Source organism: Martes martes (assembly GCF_963455335.1).
Source record: "Martes martes genome assembly, chromosome: 15".
In the NCBI taxonomy this organism is placed as follows: Eukaryota; Metazoa; Chordata; class Mammalia; order Carnivora; family Mustelidae; genus Martes; species Martes martes.
The window spans coordinates 46,118,575-46,130,995 of record NC_137903.1 but is presented as its reverse complement, the minus strand read 5'-3'; the positions used below and the strand labels follow the sequence as shown (position 1 = coordinate 46,130,995).

Below are 12,421 nucleotides of genomic sequence, written 5' to 3'. Positions count from 1 at the left end.
ACCACCCACTTACCCTCTAGGGTAGAGAGTGCCAACCCCCAAAAATCTTTCTGAGGCTAAAGCTTTAAACTGGAGACTGTCCGTCCCCATTTGGACTGGCTGCCTGATTAGATCCAGCCTCCCCCCACAGTGGAGGCACCCAGGTGTCTATTGTGTCTAGGAACCAGGACCCCCAGATTTCTACAAATAGAGAGTATCCCGTCCTGCCAAGGCAGCCTCTACCCTGAGCTACACGGGCCCACACATGCACAGTCCACAACCTGTCATCCAACATGGATGACTGGGACATTCCACTCCTATGAAGCTCCAGCCAAACACTAACCACCTGAGCCCACCCACCCCTCCCGAAAACCTTTGATACTCCAACTTCCACTGGCAACTGTCAGTCCCCTTCTGGACCGGCTGCCTAATGGGGTCCCAGGCCTCTCCAGGAATCAAGGCACCCAGGTGTCTCCATTGAGGGTACTCCCGCCATCCCACCTGCCCCTGCTGGCAAGGCAGTCCAGGTCCCTCCAGCTCTGCCTTCCCAGAAAAATCTATGCATTTGTGGAGGTTAAGTCCTGGAATTAGGTACCTATGTGCTACTCCCGGTAGCTCCCTCCTGTGACCTGAACTTCCCCCCTAACTGCCCTGTTTAAGGTCCCTGTCAACTTTGACCTGCATGGCTCATGCATATGCAATCCTTACCCTGTCACCTGGCCCTGGGCTAGAGGGGGTACTCTGGATCCCAACCACCCAAATGGCCTCAGGGTGGAGGGTCCTCACTTTCCAAACATCTTCTGAGGCAGCTGCTGAAATGTGAGCATAGTTTGTCCCCATTCGTACTGGCTGCCTGATGAGGTCCCAGAGTTCTCCAGGAATCAGGGCTCCAGGTGTCTCTTATTAAAGGACGTACCACTGGCAAGCCTTCCAGATCCAGCCCGGGCAAGGCAGTCCGAACTCCTCCAGCTCTGCCTCCCTGTGAGCCACTCCACCCTGAAAATTATTCTGATGCAGCCACTGCAGTGGGCGATGGGCGGTCCCCGCGTAGACTTACTGTGTGCTGTTGTCCCAGGCTTTAGCAGCAACCAAGTTTCCCAGATGTCTCTTATTGGAAGATTCCCAGGCCAGGCTTCCTGATCCAGCCCTGGAAAGCCAGTTCAGATCACTCCGGTTCTGCCTTCAGGGAAAATACGCTCATGCGTGAGTCGACCTTCCCCATTCCCTGGATACTCTGAACTTTGCAGCCTGTGTGTGCAGTCCACACCCTACCAGCCCGTTCCAGCCCTTGTCAGTATGGGCTCTGCAGGCCTGCGGAGCTCAAGCAGATCTCCGAGCCTCTGCAAGCCTCCGTGGAGAGCCCACCACCTGAACATCTTTCTGAGGCTTCAGCTTAAACTGATATCAATCAGTCCCTGTTAGGTCTGTCTACCTATTAGGGCCTCAGGCTCCTCCAGTAATCAAGGCTCCCACGTGCTCATGCTGGAGGGAACTCCAGCCATCCGACCCAACCTTGGCCAAACAAGGCAGTCCAGATTCCTTCGGCTCTGCCTTCAGTGGGAATGTGCATGTTTGCACGTGTTACTCCTTGAAAACTGACATATACCAAGTCCCCCAAGAGCTCCTTCCTGTGACTTGGTCTTGCCCAACTAGCCCTGTTCCAGGTCGACGGCTGCCCTGACCTGTGAGGCCCGCACATGCGCAGTCAGCACCCTATCTGCCAGCTCTCTAGGCCAGGGAAGCTAGGGTCCATGCTCAACCATCGCATAGCCTCAAAGGTGGAAAGTGCCAAGCATCCCCTAGTCGCTGAGACACCTACTGAGAGGGGCGACCGTCAGCCCCCATGTAGGACTTCATGCCTGCTGAGGTCCTGAGCTTCTGCGGCTGCCAAGACTCCCAGGTGTCTCTTTCTAGAGAATTCCCAGGCTAGCCCACCGCACCCAGCCCTGGCAGGGCAGTCCAGGTTATTCTAGGTCAGCCTTCCGCAGAGGTATGTACACTTGTGTAGGCTAGGGTTTGATATTAAGCAGAGGCCTTGTAACCCCAAGAGCTTGCTCCCAAGACCCGGCCCACCCAGACATCTGCCCTGCTCTGGGTCCCTGGCTATCCTGACCCGGGAGGCCCGTACTTGCACAGTATATACCCCCAAAACAAGCCTGGGGCAGGCTGGGCCTCCAAGCCTGTGAAACTCTGGTCAGACTTCCAGGTCTCTCCAAATGGAGGGATACACTGTCTTGCTGGAATGCCCCCTTTCGTGGCAAGGCAGTGGAAAATTCTCCAGCCCTGCCTTGCGGGGGTGGGGGCGGGGTGGGGGGCGGGCAGAGGATATGCGAATTTGTGAAGGTTAAGTTGGGATTAGGCAGAAGCCAGGCATCCCAGTATCCCCTTCCTCTGACTGAGAGTCTCCTGGCACTTGAGCTCTCCACGTCCGTCCCTGGCTGTCCTGACCTGCACAGCCTACAAGTGCACAGTTTTGAAAGCCCTTGGGCAGGTGCCTTGGACCACCACCCCCCACACCCACAGGCCTGTGCCATTCCGGCCAATCCTCAACCACCTGCATGAAGTGTGGAGGGAGGCCACCCTCTGAAAACTGCTCTGAGACAGCCACAAAAATGAGCGGGAATCGGGCCCCACATACTTACCATCGGCTATTATCTGGGGCTTCTGCAGCAATCAAGGCTCCCGGCTGTCAGATATTGGAGGCTCCCCTGGCCAGCCTAGTGGATTCAGCCCTGGCAAGGCAGCTCTGTCTTCAAAGGAAATGTGCACATGCGTGTTGGATAGGGCTTGAAATCAGGCAGACGCCTTGTAATGCAAGAAGCCCGCTTTCATGAGCTGCCACCGTGTTCCAGAACTTTGGCTACGCCGACCTGGAAGATCCGCGCATGCGCAGTATGTACCAGTAAGCCACGCTGGGCGGACTAGACCCTCCACCTGGGAAACCCTGACCAGACCCCAACCACCTGAATATTGTTATAAACTAAGAGATGCAAATGGGCCACAGGATTTACAGCCTACTGGCATCCTGCACTCCCGTAGGAACCAGGACTCCCACTGGTCTCCAAATGGAGGATAGACTGCTCTCGTGACCCGACAGCTGGGCCCTTCCTTGGCAAGGTAGTTGAAAAACCTCCAGTTCTGCCTTCAGAGGGAATATTCCATAATGGGTGGGTAGGCTTTGCTTATCAGATCAATTCCTTTCTCCCTGATAGCTCTCTCCCGTGACCCAGCCTCACCCAACATTGCCTTGTTCCAGGTCGCTGGGTACCCTGACCTATGGAGCTCACACATGGGCAGTCATGTCCCATCGCCCAGACTTGGGCTACAAGGGACATTTCGGGCTTCTTCAGGGGTGGGCAGTGGCATCTTTCTGCCCTGTAGGCTGCATGTATTTGGGACCAGCAAGAACTCCGCAGGCATGGAGGGCTCCAGCTGCCTTAAGTTCTGCTGATGGGGTGCATACTAGTCATAGGCAGGCTCCAGAGCTCAGGGATCCAGAACTGGTCAAGTGTTGGGAGAGGCCAGGTCTCAAGAGTGGGCCCCTGGAGGTCCATGACATCTGCCTGATCGCAAGCCCTGACCTACACAAGTGCACATATTCCTCCTCAGAGCAGAGGTGTAGATAACGGACTGCTTCGACAGGGCAGGCTGGGTAGGCTGGCCGAGGGATCCTTCAGTGAGAAACACCTGGGAGCCTTGATCGCTGGAGGATTCTGGGACCCCATTAGGCAGCTAGTCCAAACGGGACTGACTGTTCCCAGTTTAAAGCTGCCACCTCACAAAGACTTTCATGAGTGGTCTTCCTTTGCTCTGGACCGTAGCAGCTGGTTGGGGAATGGTGCAAACTCCACAGGCCTGGAGAGACCCAGCTGCCCAAGGCCTGTGGATGGGATGCATAGTATGCATGCTTGGGTCCCAGAGGTAGGGAAGCCAGGGACTGGGAACTTAAGTGTCAGGAGATACCAAGTCTCAACAACAGGTTCTTGGGGGGGGGGGGAGTGGGGCGGTTGACATTTGTATAATTCCAAGCCCTAGCCCCCAGAAATGTACATATGCTCCCTGAAGACAGAGCTAAAGAACCTGACTCCCTGGCCAGGGCAGGTCTGGGAAAATTGGTAAGAACATCCTCCACTGAAAGGCCCCTGGAGCCTGGGGCACTGAGAAGCCCAAACCCCATCAGGCAGCTGCTCCAAATGGTGACTGAACTGACTCTTGGTAGGATAAAGTAGCCATCTCACAAAGACGGTTGGGGTGGGCTCCCTTCACACTGGAGGCAATGTGAGTGGTTGGGGACCAGTGTTCCGCATGCCTGGAGGTCCCCCCAGATGCCTCTGGCTGACTGGAAGGGTGCAAATTGTGCAAGCATGAGCCACCCAGGTCAGGAGAGCCAGGGAACTGGAACAGGGTATGGGTCTTGAAAGGCTGGCTCATGGGAGTGTTCCGTCTGGTGCACAAGGCATCTGTGTAATTGCAAGCCTTAACAGATATAAACCTGCGTAAAACCTCTGAATATGAGAGATTCTGAGAGGCCAAGTCACAGACCTGGGTCTTGAGGGAACAACAGATCTGTCTCATTGCAAGTCCTCACCCACCCTAGGCTCCCATTCCTCCTGAAGAGATGATGGCAGGAACTGGATTGCCTTGCAGCGGAGAATGTTCTAGGAGAAACCCTGGGTCCCCATCAGGCAGCAAGTCCAAGCGGGGTCACTGTCAGCTTCGCAGCGACTGTCTCAGGAAATTTGCAAAGGGGTGGGCTCCCTCCATCTGAAGGGGTATGTTATTTGTTATCTGTAATAGTAAAACTCAGAATGGTCTGAGTGAGATACATTCTAAAATGAAAATAGCAAGGGATAGATAAATGCGTAACAATCTGAGGGTTTTGAAGGGGCAGGGGGTAAAGTTGGGCCAGCCTGATGGTGGGTATTGCAAAGGGCACGTATTGTATGGAGCCCCGGGTGTGGTGCATAAACAATGAATTCCAGTACACTGAAAAGTAATGAAAAAAATAAAAATTTTTTTTCAAAAAGAGAGACTGGGGCGCCAGGGTGACTTAGTCAGTTAAGTGACTGATTCTTGATTTCAGGTCAGCTCATGATCTTAGCATTGTGAGACAGAGCCCTGCGTTGGATCCCACGATGAGCGTGGAGCCTGCTTAAGAGTCTCTCTCTCCCTATCTCTCTCTCTCTGCCCCTCACCACCCACCTACTTATGGACTCTCTCTGCCTCGCTAAAAAAAAAAAAAAAGAGAGAGAGAGAGAGAGAGCAATGGGCACTGGAAGAATGTCAGAAATTAATAAAATTGTAACCTTATTCAGTGAGGGAAGAGCTATGACAGAAGGAAGACTACTCAACATGAAGACCCTTCTCGTAGTAGTCTGCCTTCTAAAACATGTAGATGTTTTCCATTTTTTTCAAGTTAGATTAGAAAAATAAGCAGCAAAATCTAAAATTGAAAAAAAATATGAATGCAAATAAACGTAAAACTTAATCTGTTAAGAGAGTCAATCAGATAAGAATCACTTTAAGTTAGGGCATCTGGGTGGCTCAGTGGGTTAAAGCCTCTGCCTTCAGCTCAGGTCATGATCCCAGGGTCCTGGGATCGAGCCCCATATCGGGCTCTCTGCTCAGCAGGGAGCCTGCTTCCCCCTCTCTCTCTCTGCCTGCCTCTCTGCCTACTTGTGATCTCTATCTGTCAAATAAATAAAATCTTTAAAAAAAAAAAAAAGAATCACTTTAAGTTGCTTTTTAAGAAAGTACTTACACTCAGAGTCAAGCATCCTGGGACAAAATAAACACATGACATTTTAACCTTCATTTGTTAGTTTAACTGGTAATAGTAATGTTTGCATGGCACTTTTGATATTATTTTCATGGATATTGAAATATAAGAATATATACATAAAGAGGAAAGGGGGAAATGTGTTAAAAAGAATTTTTTAACCCTATATTGTCATACTTGAATTGGAAAATCCAGTAAGAACTAATGAATTTGAAAATTCATTTCTATTTCAAATTTCTGACAACCAGAAGACCCTGAAAGTAAAGACACTTCAACGGTATTGAACACTTCCAACTAGCATGAATAGTACAACTTGGATTCTAAACTCTGTGCTCTGATAAAAGGGAATCAGAACTTCTTGGAAAAATGTACGGTTATGGGTCTTGTGCGGGGAAGTAGACAGTGAGCCTGGAATGTCATGTTGTACTAAAAAGAAGAGAAATACTCAGACTAATGGGGATATAACAAAGCAATCAGGAGCCAGTTGCAAGACACTCACTAGCCAAATTTGGGATTATTTATGCTTCAAAGAATAATGATTACAATTGATTGCAACAAATTGAGTAAATAAAAATTCACAAATCCAGGCCAATACCATGTTTAAAAAGTCTTTAAAGCAATCACAGAAGGTCACTATTACATCAAGTCCTTACTCCAAAAATTGAAAATAAATAACAAAAATAAAGATTTACCAAATCATACTAGGTGAAAGTTTAAACAGAGTTGATAAATTAGCACTCACCTTTACACAAGAATGACAAAAAGTGCAAAAAAATGATACAATTGATCTTAAAGATCACTATTTTGAAATAACTGGTTTTATACAAGTATCATATATAGATTTTATAAACATTAGGTGAGAGGTTTTGGAGAATAGTATATATACACAAGCGCTAACGTTAACAGCAAAGATAACTTGCCAATTCGAACAGTGTTTCCTTATATGTGAGCAAACTGGCTGTCACCAATGATTCACATTTAGATAAATTGACTCCACTGGTGACAGGTTTCCCATTCGAAGCAGGAATGCACTTGATTTGATGCAATGCAAAGTTACAAGATATCACCTTAAAATATTTTTATCTTAATTATGTATATCTTTATTTTCACCTTAAAGTTGTGTTTTTATAGGAATTTAAAATGTTTCTAGTCAACTGATACTAACTAATTATGTTGTTTGAAATGTATGAACATAAAAATCGTATTTCAGACTCTTGTCATTGATTGTTTCCAAAGCCCTCCATACCAGCAAAATCATGAAAATATTTTTATATCTAAGGATAATCACCAGAGGTCTTTATAGTTCGCAATGTATATTGTCTTACTTTTTATATATCTTTATTTTAAAATTAGGTATCCTATGGTTCAAAGGTGATATATATTAAAGATAGAAAAATTGGAGAATATAGGTAAGTATAAAGGAGTTAAACAGCCCCTCTTCCCTCTATTATCTCTAAATTCAATTACAGTTATAAATTTTTGTGCTTTCTGCCAGCCTTTATTCTAGAAACATTTATTCAGTATTCAAAGCAGTGTGTGTGTGTGTGTGTGTGTGTGTGTGTGTGTGTGTATACTTGATATTGGACTTTTGAAGTCACTTTTAATGTAATAATAGTTATGCCCCTAATTAGATTTGAATTCCTCTTTATGATTTGTTTGAATTATTATGTGTGCTAGATATACATAAGAGATCATGCATTTCATCATTTTTTGGCATATCTGTCTATCGAGAGATATAGCAAACTAAATAACTTCTTACATCTTATAAATAACATAGGTATGACACAGTTAGGTTTCTATGTGTTGTGAAGTGAAATGACTTTGAAGATGAGTGCAAGCATTTCCCCCCCATTTTCTCTGAAATAGCCTCAGGAAGCCTCAGGAATTATGGAGAAATCTTTGAGAAAGTTAGGAGAAGGATGGAAAGGAGCAGGCATTGAAGTGATCACAATTAATTTCTTGCCACAGATATTCTATAACTAGGACACATAGCATTTTAGTTCACCAAGTTTTAATGTGTTTTTAAGAAGTGATTCATTTGTCCCTCAGGTTATGTCTATCATCCACATACTGTTTAACACAAATTCTGATTTATGAATAAAAATGAGTAATAGTTGAAAAAATGAGAAGAACTGGATTCATAATGGAAACTTTAGAATAAATGTACACATTTTAATTTTAGGACTGTATCTTAGTCATTGCTTTATACACAAGTGGGATACACCAGTTTCCCTTCCTGACAGGTTGTTCGAAATGAGTCATCTTGTGACTTTCGATGATATCCAAATTTACACGTAAATTCAATAATATCCCCTGTACTAGAATAAAATTTTTTGTCATGTCTCCATCGCAACTGTATGTTATGTTTTTCCATGATTTCTTCTGATACCACGCATGCATCTGAAAGTACAAAAATGAACATAAAACATTAGGTAGCACGCAAATATTTGCCACAGAATTTCAGATTTTCAAGTAGAATATTCTAAACTGGCCTAGCACTTCATTCTCAAAAACTTTTCCAAACTAACTAACTGAAAATCCATCATGTAGACTTAAATCATTTTAAACAAAGGATGTAAAAATGAGGTCCTGTGTTTAATGTGTAATAATTAGGTATTATAATCAAAGATACAAAATGTCAGCTATCACATGAAGAGCTTTTATTAAAGAATCTTTCACTGCTGTTATTGCTTGAACAAGAATTTTTCCAACTTGATTTCCTCATATATTAATATTTGGTAGTCAAGAATTCAACAGAATTGTTGTTTGTTAATTCATGAAAATTCTATAAATAGGAAAACATCATATTCATTATATAAATTTTCCCAGGATCCATGAGAATATTAAAGTATTTACCTAAGCATTTTGGTGGTTCTGACCACTGTCCATTACTACATATTATAGTCCTGTTTCCCTGAAGCGCATAGAAGGTCTGGCATTGGTACTCAACTGATGATCCCGGAGCATAAACTTTTAATGGGAATGAGGTAATGTCTCCATTGTCGATGGGCGGAGGGGGCCCACATTTTCCTTCAGGGTCTAAAAAAACATTATCTGACTTATTGGAAGACCAAAGAAAAATACAGAAAAGCAATAAAAATATAGCACAGTCCTTAATATTAAGACATGTGATTTCTACTAGCATAAAGGATTCATTGAAGGAATTTTAATCACTTAAAAGGAGAGTTACATTTTTAAGCCCTTCCTTTCACCCCACGTGAAAGCACCCATAAGATATTAGCAAATATATCTGCTTTGCCTTATTTCAGTATTAAAAAATGCTTTTCTTGTGTAAACCTGGCGATTCACAGACCTGTACCCCTGGGGATAAAAATACATTATATGTTTATTAAAATAAATTAATTAATTAATTAAAAATTTTAAAAAATGCTTTTCTTAGAGAATATAAGCTGAACAGATGGATAGCTTAGATACAGAAATGTCATTATTTTTATATACAACATTTTGTAGTGTCTATTGGATCTCTAGTCATTTTTTTTATTATGTTCAGTTACCCAACATATAGTACATCATAAGTTTTTGATGTAGTGTTCAACAATTCATTAGTTACACATAACACCCCGTGCCCATCACAACACGTGCCCTCCTTAATACCCGTCACTGGGCTACCCCTTCCCCCGGCCCCCTCCTTTCTGTAATTCTCAGTTTGGTTCCTAAAGTCCAGAATCTCTCATGGTTTGTCTCCCTCTCTGATTTCTTCCCATTCAGTTTTCCCTCCCTTCTCCTGTGGTCCTCTGTGCTATTCATATGTTTCACATATGTGTGAAACCTTATGACAATTGTCTTTCTCTGCTTGCCTTATTTCACTCCATGTATCCATGTCAAAGCAAATGGTATGATCTCTAGTCATTTTCTATTGATTTTCATTTTTATTACAAAATAAACATCCTCCCCTTTAGTAAAATTCAAAGAATTGCGAATTTGTATAACATGAAAGGGAACTGCTGGCTTCCTGTTCTGACAAGATGAGGTAGAAACATTTCTGCTTCCAACATAAAAAGAGATGCCCAGGCCTAGCAAGACAGAGGTATTTCTTACGGTACCTGAATTACTCCAGAGAAACACCAGAGAAGAAATCTAAGACCACCCTTTTCTCCACCTTGATCGAAAGAGGCCAGATGAAGAAATCAGAGAGGGAGACAAAACTATATCACATGACAAAGTATGTGGAGGAAATACTTAAGAGCTTTATGTTAAAAATGTGGGGAGAGTAAATAGACCTAAATGGAAGCAAGTTTCCCGTATTTCACTTGATGTGGTAAAATGTCAATACGGGAGGGAGTGATAAGCTGTATGTGTGCATCTTCATACCTACAGCAACACTAATAAAACTATACAAAGAGAAACATTCAAAAACAATATAGATATATAAAATAAAATTATTTTTAAATGTTCCAAAAATCCACAGGGAAGGCAAGAAAACAGGAATGAGAAACAGAAGAAACACACCCAAAACAAATAATAAAATTGTCGTCACAGCCCCTAATCTATCAATAATTACTTTAAGAATAAAGGGTTTAAATACTTCATTTAAAGGCTGAAAATGGCAAGGTGACGTATAAACAAGACCCAACTATACAGCATCTGTAAGAAACTCTCTTCAAACATGAAAACATAGGTGGGTTCAAAGTAAAAGATTAGAAAATATATATGCCAGCCAAAAGTTGACTTGAAATACTAGAAGGGGCCAATATAAAAGCACCTTTATTGGGTCTCTCTTTATTTCCAGAACTCTAAATACTAGGTACTTCTATGACCAAATATTTGGACTTTTTTTTTCTGTATTCACTAATCCCCTGGATAAACCCAGCTAGTAAGCTACCTTGAAATATAATCCACATGCTGAAGAAGCCCCAATTTACATCACCTTCTATAATCACACCCCAGCTGCCTAGTCCATGTCTCAAAGCGGAATTTCATAGAGCTGTCAAATGTACTTAATGTAGCTTTAATACATTTGTTCCTCCAGAAATAACTGAGTGTCTTAATGTTTGGGACAGGGAATTCTCCGTGATTCCAATTTTTCTTTTAATCTGGCCAAATCCCTCACTCATGAAACAAATATACTACATTACAGTTCAGCCTGCCCCCCCAAAATTGAATTTTAAGTACCATCATTTTATTTGTATTTTTAAAAATATTCCATAGAAGAGAAATGGCAGCTGATGGTGATGGTGGTTCAGACAAGACTGAGGACCAGAAAAGGAATGTGACCTCCCCAAAGTCACAGAGTAATATTTGGTAAAGCTGGACAAGAACCCAAGCCTGTAGCTGAAGAGACCAGAGGTCTTTCTGTTACACTCTTGGGAAGTGGACGATCTTTGCAAATCATCTTGTGGGGAAAATGCCTAAAGTCAAAAGAAGCCAGAAATCTCCTCCAGATGGTTGGGAGTTGATGGAGCCAACACTGGATGAATTAGATCAGAGGATAAGAGAAGCTGCCAGAACCTCATGAGGGAAAGAGGAAAGTGCAATCTCTGTGGTCTATCTTCAGGATCCACCACCAGAAAACCTACTATATTTTTGTCCTCTTTTAGAAGCGGAAAGCCATAAGCAGAGAACAATATGAATATTGTATTAAAGAAGGCTATGTGGATAAAAACCTGATTGCAAAATGGAAAAAGCAGAGGTATGAGAATTTATACTGCCTGTGCTTCATTCAGACATGGGACACCAATTCTGGGGACAAACTGCAATTACTGGGTCCCCAAAAGCAAGCTGGAAGTGGGCCAGATCAACACAGGTACACACTGTGCTGCCAGGGCCACTGCTGCTCTGGCTGAGGGCCTGAAGCTTGAACCCTCTTGACCCTGAACTTTGGACTTCCCAGGTTTCAGCCTCTTGCACCAACCCCTCTCCGGGAAGCCCAGCTCTTCTCCCAGAGTGGTGCTCCCAGCCTGAGTTGGAGCATAGTCTCTACAGGTAAAGGCCTTCGTGCTTATCAGCTGTGATTTGTAGAAATAAAACTTTTAACTTTAAAAAAAATCCCAAAGTACCACTTCATGTCATATTTATAGCAACATAGTTTATCTTCAATAAGTTCTCTAAAACTTGAGGGGAAATGAGATAATCTTCCTTCACACTGAGGTGGTTCTGTCCAGGTTCCATTTAAACATATCACTTTGGGGTCTCCAGGGTGGCTCAGTTGGTTAAGCATCTGACTCTTGATTTCAGCTACAAAAACAGATTTTTTTTTAAAATAACACCTAACTTATCATAGAAAAAATACTATGAAACACTGCAGACTGCCTATCAATCAGCAAAGGCTAAGTGGGTAGCTTTGATTTTCAACCAGCCCTAACAAACCAGGTAGGGCTTGCCCTTCCCACGTCAGCAGGGGCTGATTGCTTATGCTATTCTTATGTCTACAGTTGCAGCAATAAATTATCCTCCTCTCCCATGGTATCAGTGGAAGCCAAGTGCATAGTTGGAAATGCACCTTGCTTGGTACTCCCAGTCCAGGGAGATGTCAGCAAAGACAAGGGATAGGACTTTTACTTCTGTCCAGCACTAATAATGCATTGCCTCCTTTACCTGCAAGAGTTTTATCTGTGGAGGACTGATCAACTAGAAGGTTTAAATAAAATCCTAATTCTCATTACATTATATCCCAATGGTCCAGGATACAACTGGAAATTACTC

At 43.6% G+C, this 12,421-nt stretch overlaps 1 protein-coding gene across 1 annotated transcript in view; it reads right to left on the bottom strand.

Moving 5' to 3' along the window:
• Positions 1–7,752: 7,752 nt before the first annotated feature.
• LOC308355943 (complement factor H-like) overlaps positions 7,753–12,421 on the bottom strand; it is a gene marked incomplete at its 5' end in the record, with an annotated part of 107,594 nt that continues 102,925 nt past the window's right edge. Inside the window, 2 exon segments of the mRNA XM_080824498.1 lie at positions 7,753–8,158; positions 8,615–8,797. Coding sequence (XP_080680624.1) covers positions 7,962–8,158; positions 8,615–8,797 — 380 coding nt within the window. The 3' untranslated portion in view covers positions 7,753–7,961.